The sequence below is a fragment of the Hibiscus syriacus genome, unplaced genomic scaffold (assembly GCF_006381635.1).
Source record: "Hibiscus syriacus cultivar Baekdansim isolate YM2019G1 unplaced genomic scaffold, ASM638163v2 tig00110882_pilon, whole genome shotgun sequence".
Taxonomy (NCBI): domain Eukaryota; kingdom Viridiplantae; phylum Streptophyta; class Magnoliopsida; order Malvales; family Malvaceae; genus Hibiscus; species Hibiscus syriacus.
Window position 1 is genome coordinate 378,566 of NW_024062896.1, and position 23,974 is coordinate 402,539.

At 35.0% G+C, this 23,974-nt stretch overlaps 3 protein-coding genes, 1 long non-coding RNA gene and 1 pseudogene across 6 annotated transcripts; 2 read left to right on the plus strand and 3 right to left on the minus strand.

Moving 5' to 3' along the window:
* The first annotated feature begins 407 nt into the window (after nucleotides 1-407).
* Nucleotides 408-1,882, plus strand: LOC120144145 (ABSCISIC ACID-INSENSITIVE 5-like protein 1). The gene is given in 5 exon segments (XM_039158288.1): nucleotides 408-542; nucleotides 545-1,404; nucleotides 1,479-1,550; nucleotides 1,647-1,676; nucleotides 1,777-1,882. Coding segments are annotated over 5 exon segments (1,182 nt in total). The 5' UTR covers nucleotides 408-415; the 3' UTR covers nucleotides 1,870-1,882.
* Nucleotides 1,883-2,402: 520 nt separating this feature from the next.
* Nucleotides 2,403-11,938, plus strand: LOC120144159. The gene is made up of 17 exons (XM_039158298.1): nucleotides 2,403-2,473; nucleotides 2,959-3,277; nucleotides 3,721-3,961; nucleotides 4,270-4,541; nucleotides 5,213-5,380; nucleotides 5,543-6,298; nucleotides 6,378-6,472; nucleotides 6,942-7,007; nucleotides 7,123-7,211; nucleotides 7,309-7,374; nucleotides 7,542-8,138; nucleotides 8,297-8,365; nucleotides 8,588-8,658; nucleotides 8,736-8,793; nucleotides 9,772-10,039; nucleotides 10,232-10,857; nucleotides 11,910-11,938. Exons 2-16 carry the CDS (start codon nucleotides 3,000-3,002, stop codon nucleotides 10,768-10,770), a joined length of 3,633 nt encoding a protein of 1,210 aa, XP_039014229.1. The 5' UTR covers nucleotides 2,403-2,473; nucleotides 2,959-2,999; the 3' UTR covers nucleotides 10,771-10,857; nucleotides 11,910-11,938.
* A 1,153-nt stretch (nucleotides 11,939-13,091) lies between these two features.
* On the minus strand, nucleotides 13,092-18,045 carry LOC120144135 (transcription factor TGA9-like). Of its 2 annotated transcripts, XM_039158274.1 has the most exons (13): nucleotides 17,865-18,045; nucleotides 17,617-17,770; nucleotides 17,445-17,536; nucleotides 16,991-17,070; nucleotides 16,629-16,850; nucleotides 15,679-15,717; nucleotides 15,522-15,581; nucleotides 15,352-15,429; nucleotides 15,205-15,253; nucleotides 14,846-15,117; nucleotides 14,397-14,618; nucleotides 13,806-13,948; nucleotides 13,092-13,450 (listed from the first exon to the last, which is right to left on the minus strand). In XM_039158274.1, the coding sequence occupies exons 2-13, from the start codon at nucleotides 17,727-17,729 to the stop codon at nucleotides 13,363-13,365; spliced, it is 1,458 nt and encodes a 485-aa protein (XP_039014205.1). In that variant the 5' UTR covers nucleotides 17,730-17,770; nucleotides 17,865-18,045; the 3' UTR covers nucleotides 13,092-13,362. The 2 variants fall into 2 exon arrangements, with proteins under 2 accessions (XP_039014205.1, XP_039014206.1); XM_039158275.1 differs by lacking the exons at nucleotides 17,445-17,536; nucleotides 17,617-17,770; nucleotides 17,865-18,045 and adding an exon at nucleotides 17,170-17,254 and having other exon boundaries at nucleotides 16,991-17,071.
* Nucleotides 18,046-20,160: 2,115 nt separating this feature from the next.
* Nucleotides 20,161-21,162, minus strand: LOC120144134. 2 transcript variants are annotated; one of them, XR_005518015.1, is made up of 2 exons: nucleotides 20,780-21,162; nucleotides 20,161-20,473 (listed from the first exon to the last, which is right to left on the minus strand). It is a non-coding gene; the product is annotated as an uncharacterized LOC120144134 (long non-coding RNA). The 2 variants fall into 2 exon arrangements; XR_005518014.1 differs by having other exon boundaries at nucleotides 20,161-20,559.
* An 81-nt stretch (nucleotides 21,163-21,243) lies between these two features.
* LOC120144133 lies at nucleotides 21,244-23,609 on the minus strand (annotated as a pseudogene).
* Between the last annotated feature and the right edge of the window lie 365 nt (nucleotides 23,610-23,974).

Here is a 23,974-nt window from a genome sequence, read left to right on the forward strand (position 1 = left end):
CTTAGATATATGTATATATATAGTGTTGTTTTCCCCCACACAAGTTTTATGAACAATTTCTTTTGCTGTAATTGTTCTAGCTTGAATATAATTATTTTGGGAATTATATTTATATTTTCAGTTTTACTCAAGCACATGCAAAATAAAATAGATTAGAAAAAGTTTTAGTGACTAAGCTACTGCTGAGAATAAGATAGTTACCGGAATTATAAATTTCTGGTCCCTTGACCTCTTATTGTTACTAATCTGCATTTTTTATTTTAAGTGCTGCTATGAACCATGTATAATATCTGTTTGTTTTTCTTTTTGCAGGAACTTGTCTGAGGTTTTCCTTTCTTTTTTGTTTTAGTTTGATCATAAAGGTAGTGCCTGTACCATCTTATTGGAAACGAGAGACGGTGTTTATGGTCAAATAATGGCACTTTTTGAATCAGAAAGTGTTGCCTATGGTGGCATCAAGTCAGCATTGCCAGCACAAGCACCACAATCGCCGCAGCAGCAGCGCGACGAGTTAACACAGGATCGATCCGTTTCTTCCTTGAACAACAGGGTTCCATTTTCTCGCTTACGCTCGACGAGATCCAACTAAAGAGTGGGAAAGCTTTCGGGTCCATGAACATGGATGAATTCCTTGCCAACTTGTGGAATGTGGAGGAAAACCAAGAACCACCACAAATCGACCAAAACGAGCCTTGCAATGACAAAGGCAACATTGGCAGCGGAGGCCAACCAACATTAGCACGACAAGGGTCTTTTTCGATCCCTACCCCACTTTGTAAGAAAACAGTGGATGAGGTTTGGTTGGAGATTCAGAAAGACCTACCGCCGCAGCGGAAAGCTAACATCCCCGATCACGAACCTCCACAGCGCCAACAAACATTCGGAGAGATGACTTTGGAGGATTTTCTAGTCAAAGCCGGAGTTGTTCGAGAATCATCATCGGCTTCTTCCCAACAAAAGAAGGTGACACCTATAGGTCCTATACAGACCAATGGAACAGGTTTAGATGCAAACTACGGACTGGGGCACGGGATCGGATCTTCTCAACCAAAAATGCTTACATCTATTCAGAATAACAATGGAAACATAGATAAAAACTTTGGAATGGGACATGTGATGGGGCTAGGATTCCCAGGCCACCAAATTGTTGCCAGCAACATGGCAGCACCAGGCCATGGTTATGCGACCACATACCCGATTTTCACGCAGAGTAAAACCGTTATGGGTGAATCTTCTAATGTAGCTGAAAAAAATGAGAACGGTACCTACCGTATGTTAGAGCCTGTCACGATACAGAACAAGAAGAGGATCATAGACGGTCCACCAGAGGTGGTAGTGGAAAGGAGACAACGCCGCATGATTAAGAATCGAGAATCCGCAGCAAGATCTCGAGCAAGGAAACAGGTGCATACTTGCTTCTCATAAGTATATCCGGTTCACTATCCATTAAATCTGGACTCTACTTTCTTGAATTGCAGGCGTATACAGTGGAGCTGGAGTTAGAGTTGAATCAACTCAAACAGGAGAACGCAAAGCTTAAGCAGCTTGTGGTAAAACAATCCTTTCTTCTAAAAAACTTGAAATTACTCCTTTTTCATTAAAAAAAAGAGAGGCTAAACTGTTTCTGGGTTTTTAATTTTGAGCAGGAGGAAAACGAGCAAAGGCGAAAGCAAGAGGTGAGTTGTTTCTGCCATGCATTTGGCATACTTATGTTCTAAGAAAATTATCATAAATTCAGTGCCATTCTTGTTTTATAAATGATGAACGCATGAACAGGTTCTGAAAAGAAAGCAGACAAAATTACCAGCACAAAGGAAGGTTGCTGATAAGATGAAGACATTAAGGAGGGCAGTGAGCTTGGGATGGTGAAAATGATGAGAAAATAGAGAAATAAAGAATTACAGTATGCTTCGCTTAATCAGACAGTTTACTTTAGCTTACCAATGTAATGTATATCTAAATAATTAGGAATATCTCCAAATTAAAACCCATATATTAGTTTTTTTTCCTTTGAAGGGATCATGTGAGTATATATATATACGATTGTGTGTAATAGTAAGTACTTAAATTAATCATGGTAAAAGAATAATAAGTAGCAATATTCTATGTTTATTTAAAATTGTGTATGCAAAAATTAACAGGAAAATCAAATAATTGAAATTTATTTAAAATGTGATCTCAATTCAATAAGGTTCCAATTTTAAATTTTATAAACTTTGAAAGGTGTAAGTGTAATTTTTTCAATTATTTGCATGTGCTTGACGCTTGTGTAAAAATAAAAGGAAACTATAAAAATACACAGTAAAGTAAAAAGCCGCGACGACGTATTGAACTGTTTAGTATACGCCTAAAAGAAATTTTATGTTTTTATATACACGTTATTATTACATATCAATCATTCCCGCTTTTCTTTTTTCCGGTTCGCCCTAATTTTTCCTTATTTTGATCTTCGATTGACTGTGTTGATTCTCAGGTAATTGGATCTTTAAACGCTCTAATTTCTTTTTCTTTTTCCTTAATTTCACTTCAATTTCGGTAGTTCTTTCTTCCAGTTCCTCTCTCTCATGTTAGGGTTGTCATTTTAGTTTCTAAAATTTTCTCTCTTTTTTTCATTTTATTTGTTGAATCTCTCTTTCCCTAGTTGGAAGTTGGAGAATGTGAAGGAAGAGAAGTCAATTTTCTTCCGGTTGGATTTTCTCTTTTTTATTTGTAATTTTGGTTCAATTGTAATTGTAATTTGGATTGTCATTGTTGTTCCTTTAACTAAAAATAAATTTATAATTGAATTAAGAATGATCGAAGAAGTAAAGTGCGACACTACGTTTAATTTAGTTGTTCTGTATTAAAGTAATCCTAACTTTTAATTTGGAAGAAGTAATCCTTCAAATTCAAAAGCAAAACTCAGGAGATTGAGTTACTTGGATTTTGTGGGTAAGAGTCTTGGCTTCACGTGTGCAGATTTGGAAGTTCAAAGTCAGCAGATTGTCATAGAGGAAGAAATGTTAGGTTCTGGAAATAATTTAAGCCGAGGGAATGCAGGATTGCCCTCAGATATGCCACCATTGCCTCAGTATTTGCCTCTGGAGCCGATTACATTGGGGAGTCATAAATATACACGGTCTGGAGAGCTAAGCCGGGTTCTGGGTGTTCCACTTCGAAGTAGTACATCAGAGGATCACACTTTTGGAGTTTCACACTCCAAACTTTCCCCTCCTGTGGCAACAGAGGAACTTAAGAACTTTAAGGAAAGTGTTCAAGATGCCAAAAGAAAGGCCAGGTATAGTCCCTTTTTCTGTTAGTACGACCATCCAGCTATTTTTTTGAATAAGTTTATGTTCTATGGAGGATGGTTTTCTTCACGAGTTAGTGTAGTAACTTCTTATTGTAATTGTAGTGACAAGGGAACCTTTAAAGGTAGGTACTTTCAATGGAAACAGAATGGCCAAATAACAACATGGTACATAATTGTTATGATACATGCAATGCTCATATAAAATGGTGCAATGTAGATATCCCATCTTCAAACGTCCTTTTTGCTTGAGTATTTGTCTCTGGTGGACGATATGAACTTGCCATTTAATTCTAGTGCTTCTTCTTGCGGTTCATCTTTCTTAGCTAGTACTTGTGCATATTTCATCATTGTTATGATTCCTGATACTCCTAGGTTGTGCTGACACTTGATAGTGTTAGGTTATTGAATATACATTATCTTTATGTCAGTGTTAGGGTGAAAAAGTTACGCGAGTCAATTTCTAAATTGGAGAGGTATAGAGAAGCCTTAGACACAAAGAAGCAGCAACGAAGTGATATTTCAAGTGAGAGAACTAGTGGATTAAGCAATGCAAAGATGGGAAGCCAGATTCATAGGAACACTCATGAAATAGTGAACCAAAGATCAGAGGATAGGCCAAAGGGTGTGGGGCTCAACAAGCGTGTACGCACATTATTTTCCGATTTACGGGTATTTCTCTATGATTGCTTGAATATAATTATGGTTCAACCTATTTAGTCTTGTCATACATTCTTGAACAAGGAAAACTCAGTTGATCTTTCTTCAGCACTGAATAAATTTTCCTGTTGTCTTTCATTTTATATTGGTTGTAACCATAATTGAATGTGCTATTTAATTTTTAAATGAGAGGAAAATAGGCCAGAAACATAACACGTAGTTTGACTAGATCCTTTTTTTTTTCTCTTAATTTTTAGCTTATGCTTCATTAATTTTATATCCCTTGTTTTCTCTTCCTTTATTTTTTTTCGTGAGACCAGGCTGATAACAGGACTACTGTGAATCCAAGGCAGCAAGGGGTAGTAGAAAAGGATAGTGATGTACTTTCAGCTGTTAATGGGGGTTCTGCTCGAATTGAAGAAAAGATCCGCAGATTGCCAGGTGAAGGATGGGAGACAAAGATGAAAAGGAAACGGTCTGTTGCAGCTGTAGGAAATAGAGTTGCCTATGCTGGTCGAGATATAAAACAATCTATGCAACCAAAGCTGAGTTCTGAATCAAAGTTACAGTTATGTGATACACTGGGTTTCAGGTGATTGTATAGGATCTTTCTTACTTCCTAGTTGCTGATTTAATTGTGGTGCTGTGGATACATCGCTGACGAGAGTAAACTGGGTTTTGTGACCATCTCTGGATGTGCTTTAATTGTTATTAATGAAACTGGCAGTGTTATAAACTTATAGTAATCGTCGGAGAAACATTCTGTTTTACTATTTAATGCTTGTAGATTTTATGGTTGCAGTCATTATTCATAACATGTGGAACTTTGTGAATTTTGTTTTGTATATGCAAGAATTATGGAGGTTTTTAGATAAAATTGCTATAGTGTGTAGCATTGTGATAGTCAATCATGAAATTTTATGCTTAAGAACTCGTATTATATTTTGGATTGACAGATCTCCATGCTCACTTGTTTTTTTGGGTTGTCTATCATAATTAACTTTGGTGTTTCTATTCTATCTGCTTTTAGTTCTAATATAGAATATATGATCGTGACTGCTTGTTTGCTGGCATGTCATTTTTAAATGCTTGATATGGCATTAATGAAAATGAAGACATTTCTTGTTTCTGGAAATGATTATCAAATTTCGACTTTATGTTTATAAGATACAATTTACGCTGATTCTAGAATTTTTCAGCCATTTTCAAATATGTTATGTACGATTCTTAAAACTGCTCTTGTCCATTGTTTTATGTGCGCAGAACGAAATCTTCCCCTGGAGTTGGTGGAATTAATAGGTCACACGGTTCATTTGAAGCTGCTGGTTCGGAGGCAAATAGAGTAGTCAGGAATGAATTGGAGAGTACATCTATTCTACGGGATCGTGCGGCTATGTTGGAGCAGAGGGCTGTAGTAAAAACAAATAATAAGTACGTCTCTTTACCTTTTTAGTTCTAGCAATCTGTGTGTGGGCAGGAACCTCGCATAATTGATGTACATCAAAATTTGCACTTAGTTTCTGCCATGTAGGACTTTCTTTTAATGTTTTCTTCTCGTTTATTATTGATATTTTTTATGGAACTGTTTGTCAGGGCAAGTCATCAGGAGGACAATCAAGCAAGTGGCTCGAGTACAATTCTAAAAGGGAAGGTTTCAAGGGCACCAAGAACTGGCTCCATCATGGTGTTAGACTCATCTTCTAAAGTTCACCTCTCATCAGGAGCTTTGCAGGGTTCGGATCAGCCAAATCAAAATAAGATCCAAGCTTTAGGTATCGTGAACAATAAAAAATGTCCAATGTCTACAGGCTCATCATCACATGCTATATCCCAGTGGGGTGGTCAGAGACCACATAAAATCTCACGAACAAGGAGAGCAAATTTAGTGTCCCCTGTGGCTAATGCTGAAGCTCAGGTTTCATCTCAAGGCTTTGCAATACCTAATTTTGGTGCTAGGGTATCTATTGGAACTGGTGGATCGCTTCTTGGCAGCAGTGTAGATAATGTTTCTCCAAATATTAAGCAGGAACTTGAGAATGTCTCTTCTCCATTTGGGTTATCTGAGAGTGAAGAATCTGGGGCTGGAGATAACAAATCAAAAGAGAAAGGAATTGATACTTATGAGGTTACTCTTCCTGATTCCCAGAAAGCTGGGACTTTCTTACTGCCCACAAGGAAGAAAAAAAATACTAATGAAATTGGAGATGGAGTCCGAAGGCAAGGAAGGAATGGTAGCAGTACTCCACCCTTGACAAAACCATGTGTACATCCTATAAGGGAAAAATCGGACAATCTTACCACAATGAAGCTAATTCAAAGTCCAAGATCTGCTTCTGATAAAAATAGAAGGTTCTTATCCGGTTCTTAATATTATGTTGTTCATTTGTCTTGTGGAATCTGATGAATGAATCATGAATTCTTTGTTCAGTAAAACAGGTTGCCCACCTTCCAAAAAGCTGAAAGATCGCAAGGCCTCAACTCGTGTTGGGTCGATGCTGAATAATGTTTCTTCAGATTTCACAGGTATTTGACTGCTTATTAGGTCGATGATACTTAGCTGCATATTTGTCAAAAATAGAAGAGTATTGAGTCTGTTGCAGCAGTATGATTGCTCTGTGATGGTATATCTAAACCTCAATTTTGCATGGTTGTTACTAATCTTAAAGCTGTGCTTCAATGATGACTATGATACCTCATCTCTGCTACCTGACATTACCATTTTGATGAATATTTTGCTCTTAGTTTTACCTTGTGTGTTTAGCTATCAACGAGTTACCTGCGTGTTCTTGCATGGATTTAATATTTCTTTTTGTGGAGATGTTTTGTTGTTTATTTTTCAAATTTTGGAAGCAATTGTACTACGGCACTTAGCTGCATGCATATGTATCTGCATCTTCTGTGAACTGCCAAACTTGCTGAAATGTTTTTGAAAATCTATGAAACTTCCTGGTATGTACATTTGATGATGGTGTATTTGGGATGCCATTTGCAGGTGAATCCGATGATGATGATCGTGATGAACTACTTGAAGCTGCCACTTTGGCTCGGAATGCTAGCGGTATGCATCTTTTCCTATGATTCCCCCCCCTCAAAAAAAATAATAATAATAAAAAAAATCAAATGCCTTATGTGCACTGAGCTTTTATAAGGGCATATATTTCTTGTTTCTGTAGGTCTTGCTTGTTCTGGTCCTTTCTGGAAGAAGATGGGATCTATTTTTAATTCAGTGAGCTCAGAGGACACATCTTACCTCAGGCAACAGGTACTATACGGCCAAACATATTTATGATTCATTGGTACTTTGGTGTTAGTTCATCACACTTCACAGTTTCCTAAACGCTATTTTGATGTTGCATCAGCTAAGTTTGGCAGAAGAACTAGACGAGAGTTTGTGTCAAATTTTTGGAAATGGATTTAATGTTCAGGTAAATTTCCATCATCTTATTTCTCATTCCCTAAATTTAGATCTATTTAATCAGCTATAAATACGAGCATGTTAATCTTAAGAGATCTAAGAAGAGAGGATAGGATAACTGGAAATTAAGTCAAACTTTGTTGGCAGATGTTGATATGAACTCCTTCCATTCCTCAGGGTGTTGCAGTGCAGAAAGATGCGCATGATTCTGTTGAAGTGGCCAAAACTAATGCTTCAAGTGAAAGATTTGATATAAAGAAGTTTGACAAGGTTACTCCTTTTTATCAAAGAGTTCTTTCTGCTTTGGTCGAAGAAGATGAAAATGAAGAAATTTATCACCGCAATGAAGCGAAGAACATGTCCCTTCACTATGCAAGCGACGATTCCCATTGTAGTTCATGCAACCTGATGGATGTTGAATTTAGAGATAGAGACAGAATAGAAACTGAAGTTGAGTCATACACAGATTTTCAGTGTCAGAAAAACTCTCTGTTAGACAGGATGTCTGGTGATGTGAGTGTTGCGTCAAACACATTTAGGAACGGCAGCATGTCTAATTCATTACATAGCAGTGAACGGTGGTTGGGAGATGATGATTTATCACATATGGATTCAGGTCCCGTGAGTGAAATATGTTCAACTGACCTGGGTCAGGTCCAACAGAAGGAAATGAATGTTTCTGAGGGTTCTGTTGACTGTCAATATCAGTTGAGGTGTATGGAGGACAAGCTTTTGCTGGAGTTGAATAGTATTGGTATTTATCTCGAGTCCTTGGTGAGTTTTTCTGTCATGCTAAGATTGATTGATTAATTTAAATTTCCTTCTTTCAGTTCCAAGAATACACCCAAGCCCCCCGTATGTTGGATGTCAAATACTTTTTGCTGCTACCTTATATAAGCACTACTGTTTTTTTTTCTTTTGCCTTTTTGCAGCCTGATTTGGCGGAGGGGGACGCGATAAATCAAAATGTTGTTGAACTTAATGAATGTCTCTATCAACAGGTTGATGTTCACAACTGTTACATGTTTTCACAAATGTCCCCAATTTGAATTATTTAAGCATATTTGAAATTAGCCTGGTGCTATTTACTTCCCAAATCTATTTCTTCATGCGCTAAAATGAAAAGATCTTAAATAACATATTAAATTTTTTATTTAGCTGACTTTTGTTTTTACATTGATTTTTGTTGCATATTTGAACACTTTTTTTTTATTGATTCTTAGATCCAGAAGAAGAAGAAAAAGTTGGGGAAGATTGATAAAGCTGTTGAGAATGGGAGAGATGTAGAGAGAAGGTGAGATAAACAGCTGATCTTGTTATTGATAACCTAATGAATTGTGCTCAACTAGAGTAATGTGGTTTGCTTTGCAGGGACATTGAGCATGTTGCAATGGACCAATTAGTCGAGATGGCTTACAGAAGACGTTTGGTACTTCTCAATCCATTGTGCACTTTTTTCTAAATTATTATCTTGGAACTTCTGAGGCTTAGTTCTTTACCATTTATCCTTTCCTTTTTTATCTAAATTTCTATGATAATTAAAGGTGTGAGAGTCATCGCATGCAAGAATTGTCGACAAGTTGATAACATTTCGGCCATTTTTTTAACAAGTATCTAGGAAACTAGTATTTTATATGGTCAGCTAACTATCAAAACATTTTTTGGTTGCTATCTATTTAGGTTGATAATCTAGCTTTATAGTGACAATGCCTCAGTAAAATTTTGTAATGTCAGACACAGTACATAAATAATGTGAAGAGTCTAAATATTTGACAATTATAATGCCAGTGTTCTAGAGACAAGTCAGACTGGCTAAATTGAACTAGGAAGTAGGACCTATCTGGCTGGTTGCTTCATAATCCCAAGTGGTTAAAAACAAGAAAACCCGGAAGAAATGGTTTACCTGGTTTTTATTTATTGTTTATGATATTCTTAGTCCTTTAAATATTTAATACAATTACAATGATAACAGGTGTTGATGTTGATATTTAGAAAATCAAGCGAACTTAAATTAGCTGAACTGTTTGACCCTTGACCCACTCTTGTAGGCCAGTTCCATTTTTATTTAGATTTTCTACTGTCTTCATGATAATGGAAAATATTATGACTCTAGACTGTAAAAATCTAAGGCACTTCGTCCAGTGCATTATCTACTTAGCATGTCTTTGTAAAACCACATGGCATGGAACTTTTTCTTGCTATGTAGTCAATGCAGTATTAGTCTGGTATTGGCAATTTATTGGTGCCAGGCCTTTTGACATGCTTTATTGTTGATTTAGGCGAGGATTGGGTGTAACATGTCGTATAATGTTGTTGAATGGTTCATTTTTTTTATATCTGAAGTGATTTGGAGCAAGGTGTTTTTATAGTTGATATTTTTTTTTTTTTTTGCAAACAATTTATGCAGGCGTGTCGTAGGAATAATTCGTCCAAAAGTGCAGTTCGTAAGGTTTCAAAACAAGTTGCATTGGCTTTTGTCAAGCGAACTGTTGATAGATGTCAAAAATTTGAGCAGACGGGCACTAGTTGCTTTAGCGAACCTGCTTTGCAAGATATCATGTTTTCTGTACCTCCATGCAGCAATACAGCGAAGTCTGTTGATTGTATTGGCTCCGGAACTGCTAGTAACATTTGTAATGAAACTTCCAACGGTCAAGGAGAAGCCAGGGGCTCAGGTATTGAAAATTATACCTTCATTTTGATGGCATTATATGCCATTTAGTATACTATACGAGGTTATGCATTTTGGTTTTAATTAGGATTCGAGACCATTTTTTTCTCAATGATGTAAGAAAAAAAACTAGTTATCTCGGGTACATGCCTCCTTTCAAGCAGCTTTATTCATGTTCATTTCACTTCTGCTACAGGTGCTGTTTCGAGTACTTACGAGAGGAATGATTCATCGGAAACCAAGTATGGATCTATGTTGAACAAAGGGGGGAAGAGGGAAGTACTTATTGATGATGTTGTTGGTAGTGCTTCGTCTAGGGTAACATCCACTCTTGATGGCAGTGTTGGAGGATTAAACGGAAGGGAGCAAAGCAGAGAGAATCTGAGAAATACTAGTTCGAAGGACGAGCGGAAAACAAAAGCAAAAGCCAAGCAAAAGCATAGTCATTTATCAATCTCTGGAAACGGATTCAACGGAAGGCTTACAGGACCTTTGAAACCTACAGATAAGATTCATCAGAATTCAACCAAAGAAACAGACGATCCCATGGATTTTGCGAACTTGCAACTAAACGAGCTGGATACAATGGAGGAATTGGTTGTTCCAAACGAGATTGGTGGTCCGCAAGATCTGAGTTCGTGGTTAAACTTTGATGAAGATGGCTTGCAAGACCATGATTCAATAGGGTTAGAAATACCAATGGATGATCTCTCGGATTTGAAATTTGCATTCTGATATTGTTGACCCTTGCATTAGCAAAGTTTGGTTACTAATTTAGCAGCCTATCTAATGCAAACTGAAGAGAAAGTGTAATTATGATCCACTCCTGTGTGTATAAAACCAATTATGAATAAGGTGTAGGTGTATGTATCATAAAAATTAGCATCTTTATTAATAATTTATAAATTGTATTAATTGAATCTATTTGAGATAACAAATTTAAATTTAATTTACAGACACATTAACAAAATCAGATAACTAATTAACAATTTAATACTAAATATTAGAAATCGATAATATAAATATGATAAATAAGTCTGTGTGATTTTCTTTTAAATTATATTTTAATGTGAGATTTGCTGCAATCATTTTGGTTAGTGCCAAACAGCCCAATAAAAAATGAATGTATATAGGGGTAGAATTCGATTGAGTTGAGTAATTTTTTTAATTAATCGAATTGTTGTTTATTATTTTATGATTTAAACTATTTAATATTTTTTTTGATTTGAATTGAGTTTATGAAATCGAGTCATTGTTTGAGTTTTTGTTCAAATTTAATAGTAACTATTATATAATTTTATGATATAAATTTATTTTAATTTAAATAATTTTTAGCGTAAATTATGTATTTAGTCACTCATCTATTATTTAATTTCTGTTTTGGTCATCCAATTATTATTTTTTTTAAATCATATTTAATGTTACGTCTTAATTCTATTTTGATCATTTATTATTAAAGATATAATGATAATCTGATGTGATATATATTTACTTTTTAATATTAATATAATATTATTTTATGATGATATGTTAAGGTAAAAAAAGTAAATCCATCTGCTTATGCCGGGCCTTCCCCTTATAAAGACTATTGGTTCTAATAAGAATATTGCTTCAAAGAAATATAAAACATCATCCTATACAGACGTTAAAGTAAAAAAGATAAGTTCATCAGTTTATGCCCTTCCCCTTAATTAATTATATAATAATCTAAAATATTAAGAAAATAAAAAGCATGCTGATAGTGACCCATATATTTGCCTTAATTAATTATATAATATTGTTATTATAACTATATATAATCCTACAATACGTGTGAAAAGCGAACATTTGAGACACTTGCATGCACCGGCATGTTGTTTTCATTTCTTTATTATATTTTTCCCACAAATATAAATATTGACAAGTTCCTATTTTCATACATAGAGTTGAACCAAGTATTATAATTTAATATTTTTGTAAAAAAACTATGTTTATTTTAACAAATCGAGATAGATCTATTATATATTTTATTATAAATATTACTTTAAGAGATGGATATAATTATATTATCAATGACTTTGCCCACCACTCCATTAACTCAGAACTTAGGGTAAAGAAAACAAATTCCTCCCTGTCTGTCTCATATTTTCTTTGTCCTTTCTCTCGTTAAAATAAAACATCTCCCAACCACTTCAATTAATGTAATAATTTATACATCAATAAAAATGTAGACATACAGCCATGTCTTCGGTCCATTCTAATGATATTTGTAATCGTCGTTTCCATAATACAAAAGAAAACTGGAAGAAAGAGAAAGAAAAGAAGAAGCTTGATCACAACCACTTGGTTTAAATCACACATTTCACTCTTTTCTTTCCCACCATTTCTTTTTTATTTCTAACAACAATTTTATCACAAGATGACCAAGCTTTGGCTTTGGCTTTGGCTTTATCTATTTCTCTCAATACTTTTTTATTTATTTATTTTCATTTTAGCTTTCGACATCATTCAAGAGGCAGCTACTGAAGTCAAGGATACAATATATTATCATTCTATGAATAGGTTTTCATGCATAATTACGTGTTTTCTTATTTACTTATATTTGTGATTATATGAATTGCTTTTGTATTAATGGACTCATAAAGCCCAGCATTCATTTCTTTACCCTTTTCAGGATAGTAGATTTTGAGTCAAAGGAGTACCTTCGGCAAGGAATGTCACATCCCATATGTAGAGAACAATATTGTTCTTTTAGAGGACACATGTATCCATGTGGATTTTGTTCTATGGCAGTCCCGAGTCTAAACTTGTATTTAACTATTTTGTTTAAAACTTGTGTGCGTAGGAGCTCCATGATTGTATTAAATAATTTTGTAAAACTTGTTTAACGAATTATGATGTCTTGAAATCTTATAAATAGGGTTCATTGATTGAAACGTTTTCACGTTTGGTTTGGTAGTTCGTAGTAGGGCCAAGTGTAACATCGTAAGCTTTCCATATAAATCGGTCGGATTTAAGGTGTTAAACTAAAACTACCTTGCAATTTCAACTTTGACCAGTCTTTGTTGCTAATTGAATTTCTTTCAAAGGAAGGAGAAAGCTAGCTCCCTGGTGCACATTAAAATTGATTTTTTTTTCTCATTTACAATGATAAAGTTAATAATAATAATAAACTAAAGAGAGAAAAAAAAGCAAAGCAAAATAAAGCCCTAAGAAATCCTCTAACTCGAGTAGCATAATAAAATCCAATAATATATATAATATTTTGCATGGCAGCTTCATCGTGGAAAACGCAGGATTCTGATTGCTGGAACATACTGGGAATTCTTTCTTTCTTTCCTTTTTTTATCAGAAGTTTAAGAAATGATTCTGTGAGGGTTGGACCATTTGCAAGTCTGTTGTTGTTTGGCACGAATGATCATCACTCATCATGCTCCTACATCACATATAATTTCATCATTAATTATAATAATTAATAATAACGGATCAATTAAAATAATATATGCTTGAACTAACAAATGAGAATAATTTTGAGAATATCTGTTTAAAAAGTAGGTAAACCTTTCACGAAACTACATGTTATTTAATATCTTATCATGTCCAAACATTTTCTTGGGGAAAAATATGACTAATTAGAAAATTATGGTTAATTCATGGATATTTTTCCATTAGGGTTTCTTTACACGAATCAAAACGCTTCCCCACTAGGGTTTCTTTACACAAATCAAAAAGCTTTCCCACTAGGGTTCTAAATGTGAATGATAGTAGATAGAGATATTAAGAGATCTTACTCTCGAGGACGAGACGCCCAAAGGGAACTGAGTGCTCGTAAACGTCCGTAGTACTCTCCGATCATCAGAAAACACCGAGCCGCTTGTCGGACCGTCAATATTCGAGACAACTGCTGAAGGGTTTGCTGTCTTAAATTGTCAGCCTACATCACAAATACAAGTTTGATACGTAAAGTTTATGTTGATCTTAGGATTGGGTCTATTTCAAAATTTCCAATCATTCATTAAACAAGGTGAAGATTGGCCTCTTCTTTTATAATTTTGTTTTATTATAAAGTAATCAATCATGACTTTCCATTGAGCTAGGGGCTTTATTTCAAAATATATCACTATCAAACCACCTTTTTGATAGGAACTTTATAGATAAAGATACCCAATCAACCCCATGCCTTTCAACATTGCAATGGACTAAAGCAATATAAAAATTCCCCTCATTAAAATTATTTCCATTTGATCAACAAATTCAACCTATCATTTTCTAAGCACCATTTTGTCTCTAATTAAATTTTAGTTGGACTTGGACGTTTTAAATTTTACAATATTGTTAAACATTAGGTAATCTTTCGGGACAGGCCAAGTAAATGATGATACCTGGCGAACGAAGCCTTCAAGATTGGCAAGCTTGCCTAAGGCAACAGCCATTTGTTGCATTCCGTCAACGACCGGACCACCGGCAATGGTGTCGGTCAGCGACTGCTGGAGCTGTTCGAGGCCTTGCGTGAGTGCCTCTTCCGCCTGTTGTGAAGAATGCTGGAGGCTATAGATCCCCATCACTTGCTGTTCAGTCAATGGATCTAATTGAGATATTAACATCTGATCAATGATTAAACAAAAAAATCAGAACCGATATAAAGATAAAATGACTGCAAAAAATACTACTTTCATCATCTAATTTTTGAAGAAGAAACTTTTCCTTGATGAAATATGTTTAGGCCATATTTCCATTGTTGTCCGATTATTTTTATAGATAAATTCGAATATAACATGAATTATTAACGTGTTGAAAATTTAGATAAAGGATGCATTTGGGAACTTCTAACCTTGATGAGCTCGGAAGGCCTGAAACCTCCCATCCAAAGGAAGCAGCGTTCGGCCGGAGTCGTCCACATGCCGGTTATAAGGTGGAAGACGTCGGCTTTTGCAGCGGCGACCTTCAACCGGAAAATCTCATCGTAATGTGAGATGTAACTGTCTACGATTATCCGAAGGTCGCTGTCGGAAAGGTGTGCATTTAGTCCAGTTCTAAGCTCCAACATGTGCCTCTGATCATCTTCTAACCATCTCGAGTACTCCATGTCGAAGATTGCAGCCCCTAAAATGAAACAAACACGACAATAATGGTAATGAAACAACACAAACATATAAAAACGTTTTATAAAAGCGTGTGTCTTGCAATTACCGGAGCTGATATTTCCAACAGCACCAGTACAACCTCCCAAGAAAAGTCCCTATATCACAATGTTCAAAAAGTAAAACAACAAACAAAAGAAACAGTTTCTTTTGCTGATAAAATCATATGTTTTTGTAAAGGAAAAGAAAAGAAAACCTGAGATCGTGCTCTCTGAAGATCTTGCTCCAGTTGGGTTAGCTTTATTCTACTTGATTCTAGTTGTTGAACATAAGCCTGTTTTAAGACAAGTAAACCAGTTAGTTACTAAGACAAGTAACCGTGCAAATGTTGGTTTTTTTTCATGCAATGTTTCCATTTTATACAACCTTTTTTCTAAGACGGCTTTTCCTTGCGGCTTCTCTGTTCTGTGCTAAACGTCTCAGTGTCTGAAAAAAAAAACAACAATTTTATAGAGATTTAACTAAAATGATTTTTTGGAAAAAGAAGAGAAATAAAGATAGATTTTTTTCCTTTTATTTGTACCTTAGCATCAAGCTGTTTCTCAGAAGTTGAACCCCTTCTCTGCAACATAATTAGAGAATATGATATTTTATTATAATAAATGATGAAAAGGATAAAAGGGAAAAGAAAAAAGAGGGGGAAAATGCAGTTGTTGGTGATTTAAAAGTCTCTTATTAAACACAGACAAGAAGTTGGTCACAAAATAAGAGCATTTGATTGTTTGGTAGGCTAAAAAAGATGAGGAACGAATTTATGATATATTAAAAAAAACCATAAAAACTTTCAGTTATTTTACTAACAGTTAAGTATCTAGCTAGCTTAAGCAGCTAAGTTAGAAAGTTTTTTTTTCTTCAAAGAAAACAATGATTTAGAGTGATCTCACAAAATTTCTGGGAAGAGAAGCTGATTGCTGATGGCGATGTGACTCTTGCTCTTGTAACATGTAATCATGAACATGATAAGGGTAGCAAAAATCATCAAATTCCGCCATTTTTGGATACTGAGTTTTGGGTGTAGATCGTGGGAAGGGAGAGGAGAGGGGGGTTTCTCTTCTAATTCCAAAACTGATTTTTAAAGTATAAAAAACATGAAACTCATCTGTGAGTTATGGGGATTGAATAAAGTGGGGTCATGGTTTTATAGTGAAAAAACAAAGGTTGTAGGAGAAGTACAGATTATCTCTTAGCTTTCCAATGTGTAATTTGTGTTTCTCTCTCTCTATTTTCATGTCAGGCATTCATCAGAAAATCGTTCAGGGATCAGGAAAAAAAACTCTGAATCCTTTGATTTTCTGAGGGTTTGTTGGGATCTGTGTACCCTTTGAATAAAGATAGGCCCAGAGAAAGAGAGAGAAGGATCAAAACAGTAATAATAACAAAAAAGATACCAACTTTTTCCTCAGTTGCTGGGACATGGAAAGGAAATAGAGTAGGAGGGGGGGGGGAAACAATGTTTTAACTTTGAAGAATAACCTTTTCTTGGGGTAGTTTTGCAATTGATTGATCCTGTGATGTTCCGGTTCTTGAGATTTCACTCGCCATCTCCTGCTGTTTTTGCTGTTGTTGATCCAAAGGAGCTGTCTTTTTAGTACTACTGATTGGAGATTCCGGTTCAAGCTGGTTCTCAGTTTTGCTGGAGATTGTATTCACTGCTGAACCTGAATCAGTACTTTCCCCTCCTGATTTTGAACTTCCCTGGATAGATCAGATATAAATATTAAGTATTTTTGTCAACTCTTTAGAGTATAGGAAACCTATTAAAAAAACAAAAACTGGTCCACTGTGAACTATATATCAGAAAGAAATGGTCAAACAATGGGTTAAAAAGAAACTACTCTTGGGGTTTGTTGAAATCTCATTGGCCAAGAAGGGAACATCTCCAGTGTAGCTGCTGGTCTGCCTGGTGTGAATAAAGCTGCACAAAGAATCACACAAAAAGCAAACTGTACAATCTCAGAAGATCACACAAGATAAAGACAACCAAGATTGTATCTATATTGCTTTGCTATTTTATATCATTTCTTTTTTACAGTTATGATGGGAGTCGGTAAATAAAAATCATGCTAAACTGGTCATTGTTTCCATGTTTGTATCCTCAACGTCATTCAAGTGTCTTCCCCTTTACCTGTTTTTTCCCTCTACACATTCAAATCTCTCTCTTTTCTCTCTATCTCACCTTCATGTCGTGTTTATCGTCATTTCGGTTTTACTGACATGTGTCGAATATTGATGACGAAGAAAGAACTGAAATCGTATGTCTTAATGATATAGGAAGGGGAAGGAGCATACGTGGTTTAGCTTCATTGTTTTGAATTTTGATTCCTTGCAATACGATTGCTTCTTCTAGCTCTCCGAAATCAAAGGAGGAGCCTTCTTGATGGCTGAGTAACGGGAATTTGGTGAAAAACACCAGAAAAATTAAAAAAAAAGGATCAAATTTGAAAGAGAAGAACGAACATACATGAAACTTGTGGGAACATTCATTCCATGAAGAACTGCATAAGGGATAGTATGATGGTGATTCAAAGTTCCCGAGTCAGTCAAACCGGTCTCTCCAACTCTATGGTTCGCCATGCAGGACTTGTTCTTTAGACCATTCTCCAGACCAGAAACAGCTGGAAAAAAAAACATGTTGCAGCACAATGAAACAAACTCAAAAGCCAGAAACAAAACAAAGAAAACCCCAAAGTCGCTATTGGTTTAGTTTACCTCAACTACAGGTCGCTGAAGAAGAAGGAGGAGAGGGCACAAGGAAGATAAGATGAAAAGCTTCCAATTTCTGATCCTTCAAAGGTGTGTCTTTCTCTTTTGCTTATAATTTCTATCTGATCTTTTCCGAAGGAGGAAGATAAAACTTTTTCTGGAACCCTTTTTCTTTTATCATGGTACTGCACAGGCCCTGACCTTTCCTCTTGGTTGTGGGGATCTTTGAAGTTTAAAAGAAAAAAAAAATTATTCAGAGGAACCCACTAGAATCACTGACTCCAACTCCACTCTCTCTCTCTTCTCATTAACCGCCTGTTCTTTCTCATTGGTTCGTTTTCATGGACCTCTTCAGCTCAGCAAAGTACTATGCTAATAAATAAACAGATACATATATAATATTTTACTTTTAGAATGGGACGTTTATATTAAAAAAATGATGTAATAAATGGGTAGCACTTAATTCAACATTGAATATTGGATAAGACAAGGTTTTCTTTCTTAATAAAATGGATAGAGATTGGGAAAACTGTAAAAGGGAAAAAGAGTATGGAAAAGGTTTTAAAAGAAAAATGGTGAGCGGCAGCCGGAGGGAAAGACTTGAGTTGAATTCAAGGGGCAAATTGATATTTACCTAAAGTTTAGGTGTTAAATTGGTATTTCATCTAAATTTAAGGGTTAAATTAAAAATTAACCCTTTTTACAAACATACCACATCATCAAACTAATGAGTTAATAGTTTAATGATCAAAATATAACAATCGATAACATAATGATTAAAAGATACTTATTTTTTAATTTTATGAATAAAAATATACAAATATAAAAGGAGAGTGATCAATCCGATAATCTCTCTTAATTTTTTCACATTATTAAATTATTTAAATAAAATATATTTATTAATGAAAAACGTACTAAAATATTTAATTATCAAAGTAGGAAAACAAGTATATATTAAGCCGTCAAAAAAGGAGGTGTGAGATTATATGAGTTTATTTTTTTCACAAATAATGGCCTTGAATTTCTTTAAACCTCTTGCTCAACCACAACATTAAAATAACGATGAACGGGGCAAAACCCCCCACTTGTGTATTTTTGATTTTTGAGATGGACTCATTTGGAATCTTGCCTTTTTTTGAGGGGTCAACATCCCTTTCCCTTTCATCACCTAACCAACCCCAATGCCACATTTATACATTCTTTTTTCCCTTAATCAGAATTTGTTTCTTCTTTCAAACTATAATTACACCATGATTTGAAGACTTGACAAAACAATGCCCTCTTAAAGGGCTTGACCCCGTGATTAGGTGAGGTCTCTTTGTTGGCACTGTGCCAAACGTTGTATCCACACATACAAATCAATGCTTGCTTCCATGTATATCCTCAAAGCTACCCTTAAATTGCAGACTGTCTACCCAACAAGAAAAATAAACAAACAAAGCCTACCCTTAATTATTAGCATGAGTAGATTTTGTTTATATCAATGTTGCTTGTGCTTTAAGCATGGGAAGTGAATTGTATTGTATGGCTACTTTCCTTCTATCAATCCCTGTGTATGAGTTATTAAGAAGCTGCCATGGGGAGAAGCCGTCAATCAGATGGGATAAATCTCATGAGATCTTGACCTTTCATCTCAGGGGGAATATTATCATGTAAATCAATCATTGGCATTGGACCCCCATCAAACCCCAAACATACATTATTCGTTCAATTATAGTGGGTGAAACTGTAATCCGAATGTATATAATTTTATGTATGATTATACACTACTCTTAAATAAATAAATAAATTTATTATTATTAAAATATTATTCATCGACAATACATAGAATCATAGCTTTTCAATACATCAAATATTAACTCAAAGCATTACGATCAATATTAGGATCATTTAAAGTAATTTTCTAGAGGAGAGGATCTGTTTTTGAAGGTAAATATGAATATTATTTCATAAAATTCTCTTGTATCTTTGTTTTACATTTTGAATTTTCCAGTAATTCATCAAGTACCAACTCACTTAAGCATCATCCAACACGACTACATCAATAATAATTATATTATCTAATACAACCAATATGAATAAGACATGGCAAGCAGCACCAAATGTAGTTGTTGTTACTTCAAAATCTTATTCTGGTTATTATTATCATCATCTTATCATTGCTATTAAAATAGTAATTGGAGAAGGAAATTATTGGATAAAGTTCAAATACAGCTAAATTTAAATAATCAAAGTATGTCATACATATCTTTTGAATTGTCAATCATCCGTTCAAACTCAAACATTCACCTAATACTTGTCAAAGTTGAGATTAAAAAAAATACCTTAGATAAGTAAAATGCTAATAACAATGCCCGTACATAAATGAAATTCGTTGAAAACACTTTCCTTCTTTACATAATGTGAAGAAGTCGAGTGTTTTCATCGAATTGACATAAATTCGGATTTCAGCATCTGTAACTTCTTTACAAGAACAGAAAGAGAAGAGTGAGGCACCGACTGAGTCGGGAGTTTTTTTCCATTGTAGTACACTTTCTTCCTTTTAATGCACATGCACGCATGCAGGTGTGTGCGTACTTAAATGGTGTTGCTGCTATCAAATTCGACTCGGTTTCCTTTGAACACCGAGTTAAAAAAAAAGGTATTAGTGTTCATCGACAAGGGAAGACTCATGCAGATTTACATGAATTCATTTCTTCAGCTGAAATCAAAATGTAGTAAGAAACAATTCCACGAGTAGGTAAGTTAAACAAATAAGTGTAATTGCAGGCATCACCACTTGCCTAATGCCAATAATCTCCTTCATTGCAGTATAATAGGAATAAGATTGCAAGTGAATATAAGAATCTCTTGCATGCTTACATTATTTATGCCATAAACATACCGAGACAGAGGAGAGAGACTTTCCCATTCCATATTACCTTTGATGAGTAGGGGCTGGATGGCCCGAATCTGCAATTCTGTTAATCCTCTCTCTGCAATCCGAAAAATCACTTTTACCATCTCTGTCAGTTGCCGGTAAACCCTGCAGTATGCCTCAGACATGAACAGCAGCATATAAGTAAACAATCAGAAAGTTTAGAAGGGAAATTCACCTTCTTTTTTTTAAGATAATCGGTCATAAGGAACCAAAGATACAAACACTGCTGGAATTAGTTTAACAAGAAGAAAATAAATGTATAAATTGTAGAAGTACTAAAACTGTAGAAATGCTTTGATGAGGTAGCTTTACCTTTTATCTGCAAGAGCTAAGCAGTCTTCATTTCTCAAATAACAATCAAGTTTATCGGAAGAAATCCGCTAATTATGACTGTCACGGCCAAGTAATTCATCAAATTGACAAATCTTAACTTTACTACTGAAAATCCACAAACTCCGAAAATGAAGTTATGTTCACAGGCTAGGCTTGTGTATACACACAAAACCATATACTAGTTTCGGATAAAGCACTTTTGAATTTTAGCTTCACGAAAACTGTTAATTTAAAGCAATAATACAAAAAGGACAGTTCATGCCACAGCAGACATAAATAGCAGAGAGAGAATCTTCAACTTTGGAATGAAACAAAATGGTCAACAATTGCAAAGAGCAGAACAACAATTGAGTGGAAAAAAAAACTTCAGTATGCTTTTGATTGCATATGTTTTCCTATCAAACTGAAAAAAAAATACCATCAATGTATCATAAGCCACAAAAAGGAAAGATGTTAGGGATTTACATTCTGTAAATTCTACCTGTATATCTGCTACAACTGATACAGAGCTTGAATTTAGAAATGTGGTCGAGAATTTTTTTTTCTTATACTCAAACTGCACCTCTACATGTATATATTTTCTCATGAGCTGAACCATAGACGAGGTGAAATTGGCCAATATCTGGTATTCCTTGTGTGACTTGGCTTCTGAAACAACCCCAAAAATAATCATTTTCCTAAGATTTGGGCATCGTTTTAGCAGCTCCTCAACCCAATGTGAGAAGAAGTTGTTAATTACAGTCCATCCAAGCTCCAGCACCGTCACGTTCTCCAAATTAGAAGATCCTTGGAGACCATAATGCATGACTCCATTTCTCAACTTGTACCGCAATGAAAGATGGTTCAGTTGTGGAAAACAAACAGCAATTGTTTCCAAATCGATAACCTCGTATTCATCATCAAAGGTCACGTCCCAAAGTCGAAGCTTCCTCAATTTTGAGGATTTTGAAATCACCTGGTAGAATTTTGTCCAGAAGATTGCATAGCTACTAACATCAACAACTTCAAGATTATCGACAATCTCCCCAATGTCGAGATGTATCACAATAACATCGTCAAACTTGAAATATTTCAAGATGCCTTTTCCAATCAAAAACCTCAAGGGAACAATCCCTCAAGTGTAAACGCTCGATGCTATCAGCCTCCAACATAAATCTATCCAAACTGATTGCTTCAACATAAATACTCTTTAATGTTGGGCTGCTCAATTCAAGTGTCATCTGTGCATCTGAAATTGCTATCTCTGGATCGACAAGCTCCAAGCATTCAAGCTTCGGACATGCAGTGAGAAAAAGTCTCAAATCCAAATCTGAAATGCTAACATAACTCAGAGAGAGGGACTTCAAACAAGGGAATCTCTGAAAGTTAGGTTCAACCCCAGATATCGAACTGTGAGCCACTGCCAATATTTCCAACTTCTGCCTCCCACAGATTTCAAGAATGTTAACATTTGGGCTAGTACGGACATTATAAAATAACCGGCGCAAGGTTCCCCTGGTATACATGAGCCAAGCAATAACAGTTGCAGCATTGAACTCGTCAACACCAGCCATTAAAATCGATAGGCCTTGCAGTCCTGTAGTTTGGAATATTGTTTGAGTAATCAAAATCTCTAATTGACTAGTTGTAATATCACGATAAACAGGCCAATCATAGAATTAAACGCTAAAGTATGAAGGTGTGTCTGGTAAGCTTCGCGCCATTTTAGACATGCCGAGGAGGCTATCACCACATCCCGGGCATCTTCAAGCCGAGACAAAATATTTCCAATGACTTCAACTGGTAGATGCTCCATCACCAATAAAAGATCAAAAGCCTTAAATCGAGAAAATGAGTTTCCAAAGATGCTCAGCTAGATATAAACAAACAACAGATATTCTTCATAACTCCAAAAAACAATGTGGAAATGGGTTGAAATCCTCGCCAAAATCTTGCTTTCCAACACCGAAAAAGGGTCTGTAGAATAAAACAAGCACAAAAGCTACTCAAAAACATGATTTTTAGCAAGATCTTCAAACATACTCTTATGTCCAAATAAAAATGTTAAGCATCAAAAGAAGCAACAACTTGTTGGGTTTCAAAGGGAATTTGAAGATCATAATATAAGCAACATTCCAACTAAATAAATGTTTAACTTAAAATGAGGATCAAGGTCAAGATCATGTATCTGAGTACTTTAAAAAGAGTGACTTTACAAGCTAAAGTCACTCCAATGACTCAGAAAAGATACAGAATGATCTAAGAATTCAATACACGTATAAATCCAAATAAAAGAAGAAACAAGAAAAATGAAATTTCTGCATCTGGCCATATAACAAATATGTAAATTGTACAAAATAAACCACCCAAAGAAATAAAGAGCTTACAAAGATTGGGGTTCTCCAAATGTCAGCGACTGGCGATTTTAAGTTAGGGAAAAAGAACAAATACGCTTTGCTGAAGATTTGGATTCAATGCTTTTCTTCTTCTTTCTTCCTGGTTTGTTCTTTTTTCTTTATGGGTAAATATACAAATGGTCACTAAACTTTTTAGATACTTACATTTAGTCTCCAAACTTTTAAAACATGCAATAGAGTCACCAACATTTAGTTCATTAGGGTAAATTATATAAATGGTCACTAAACATTTCAGAAATTACATTTAGGTCCCTAACTTTTAAAACTTGCAACACAGTCATCAATTACATTTAAACCCTAAATTCCAAAATGCTTTAATTACATTCTAAACCTCAAATTCCAAAACATTTCAATTACATATCCAACCTCAAATTCATAATCATTATCAAAATCTATCATAACAAATTGAACTTGAAGCAACAACCCTAAACCCTCAAAACATAACCCTAAATGCTAAATTTCCCCAC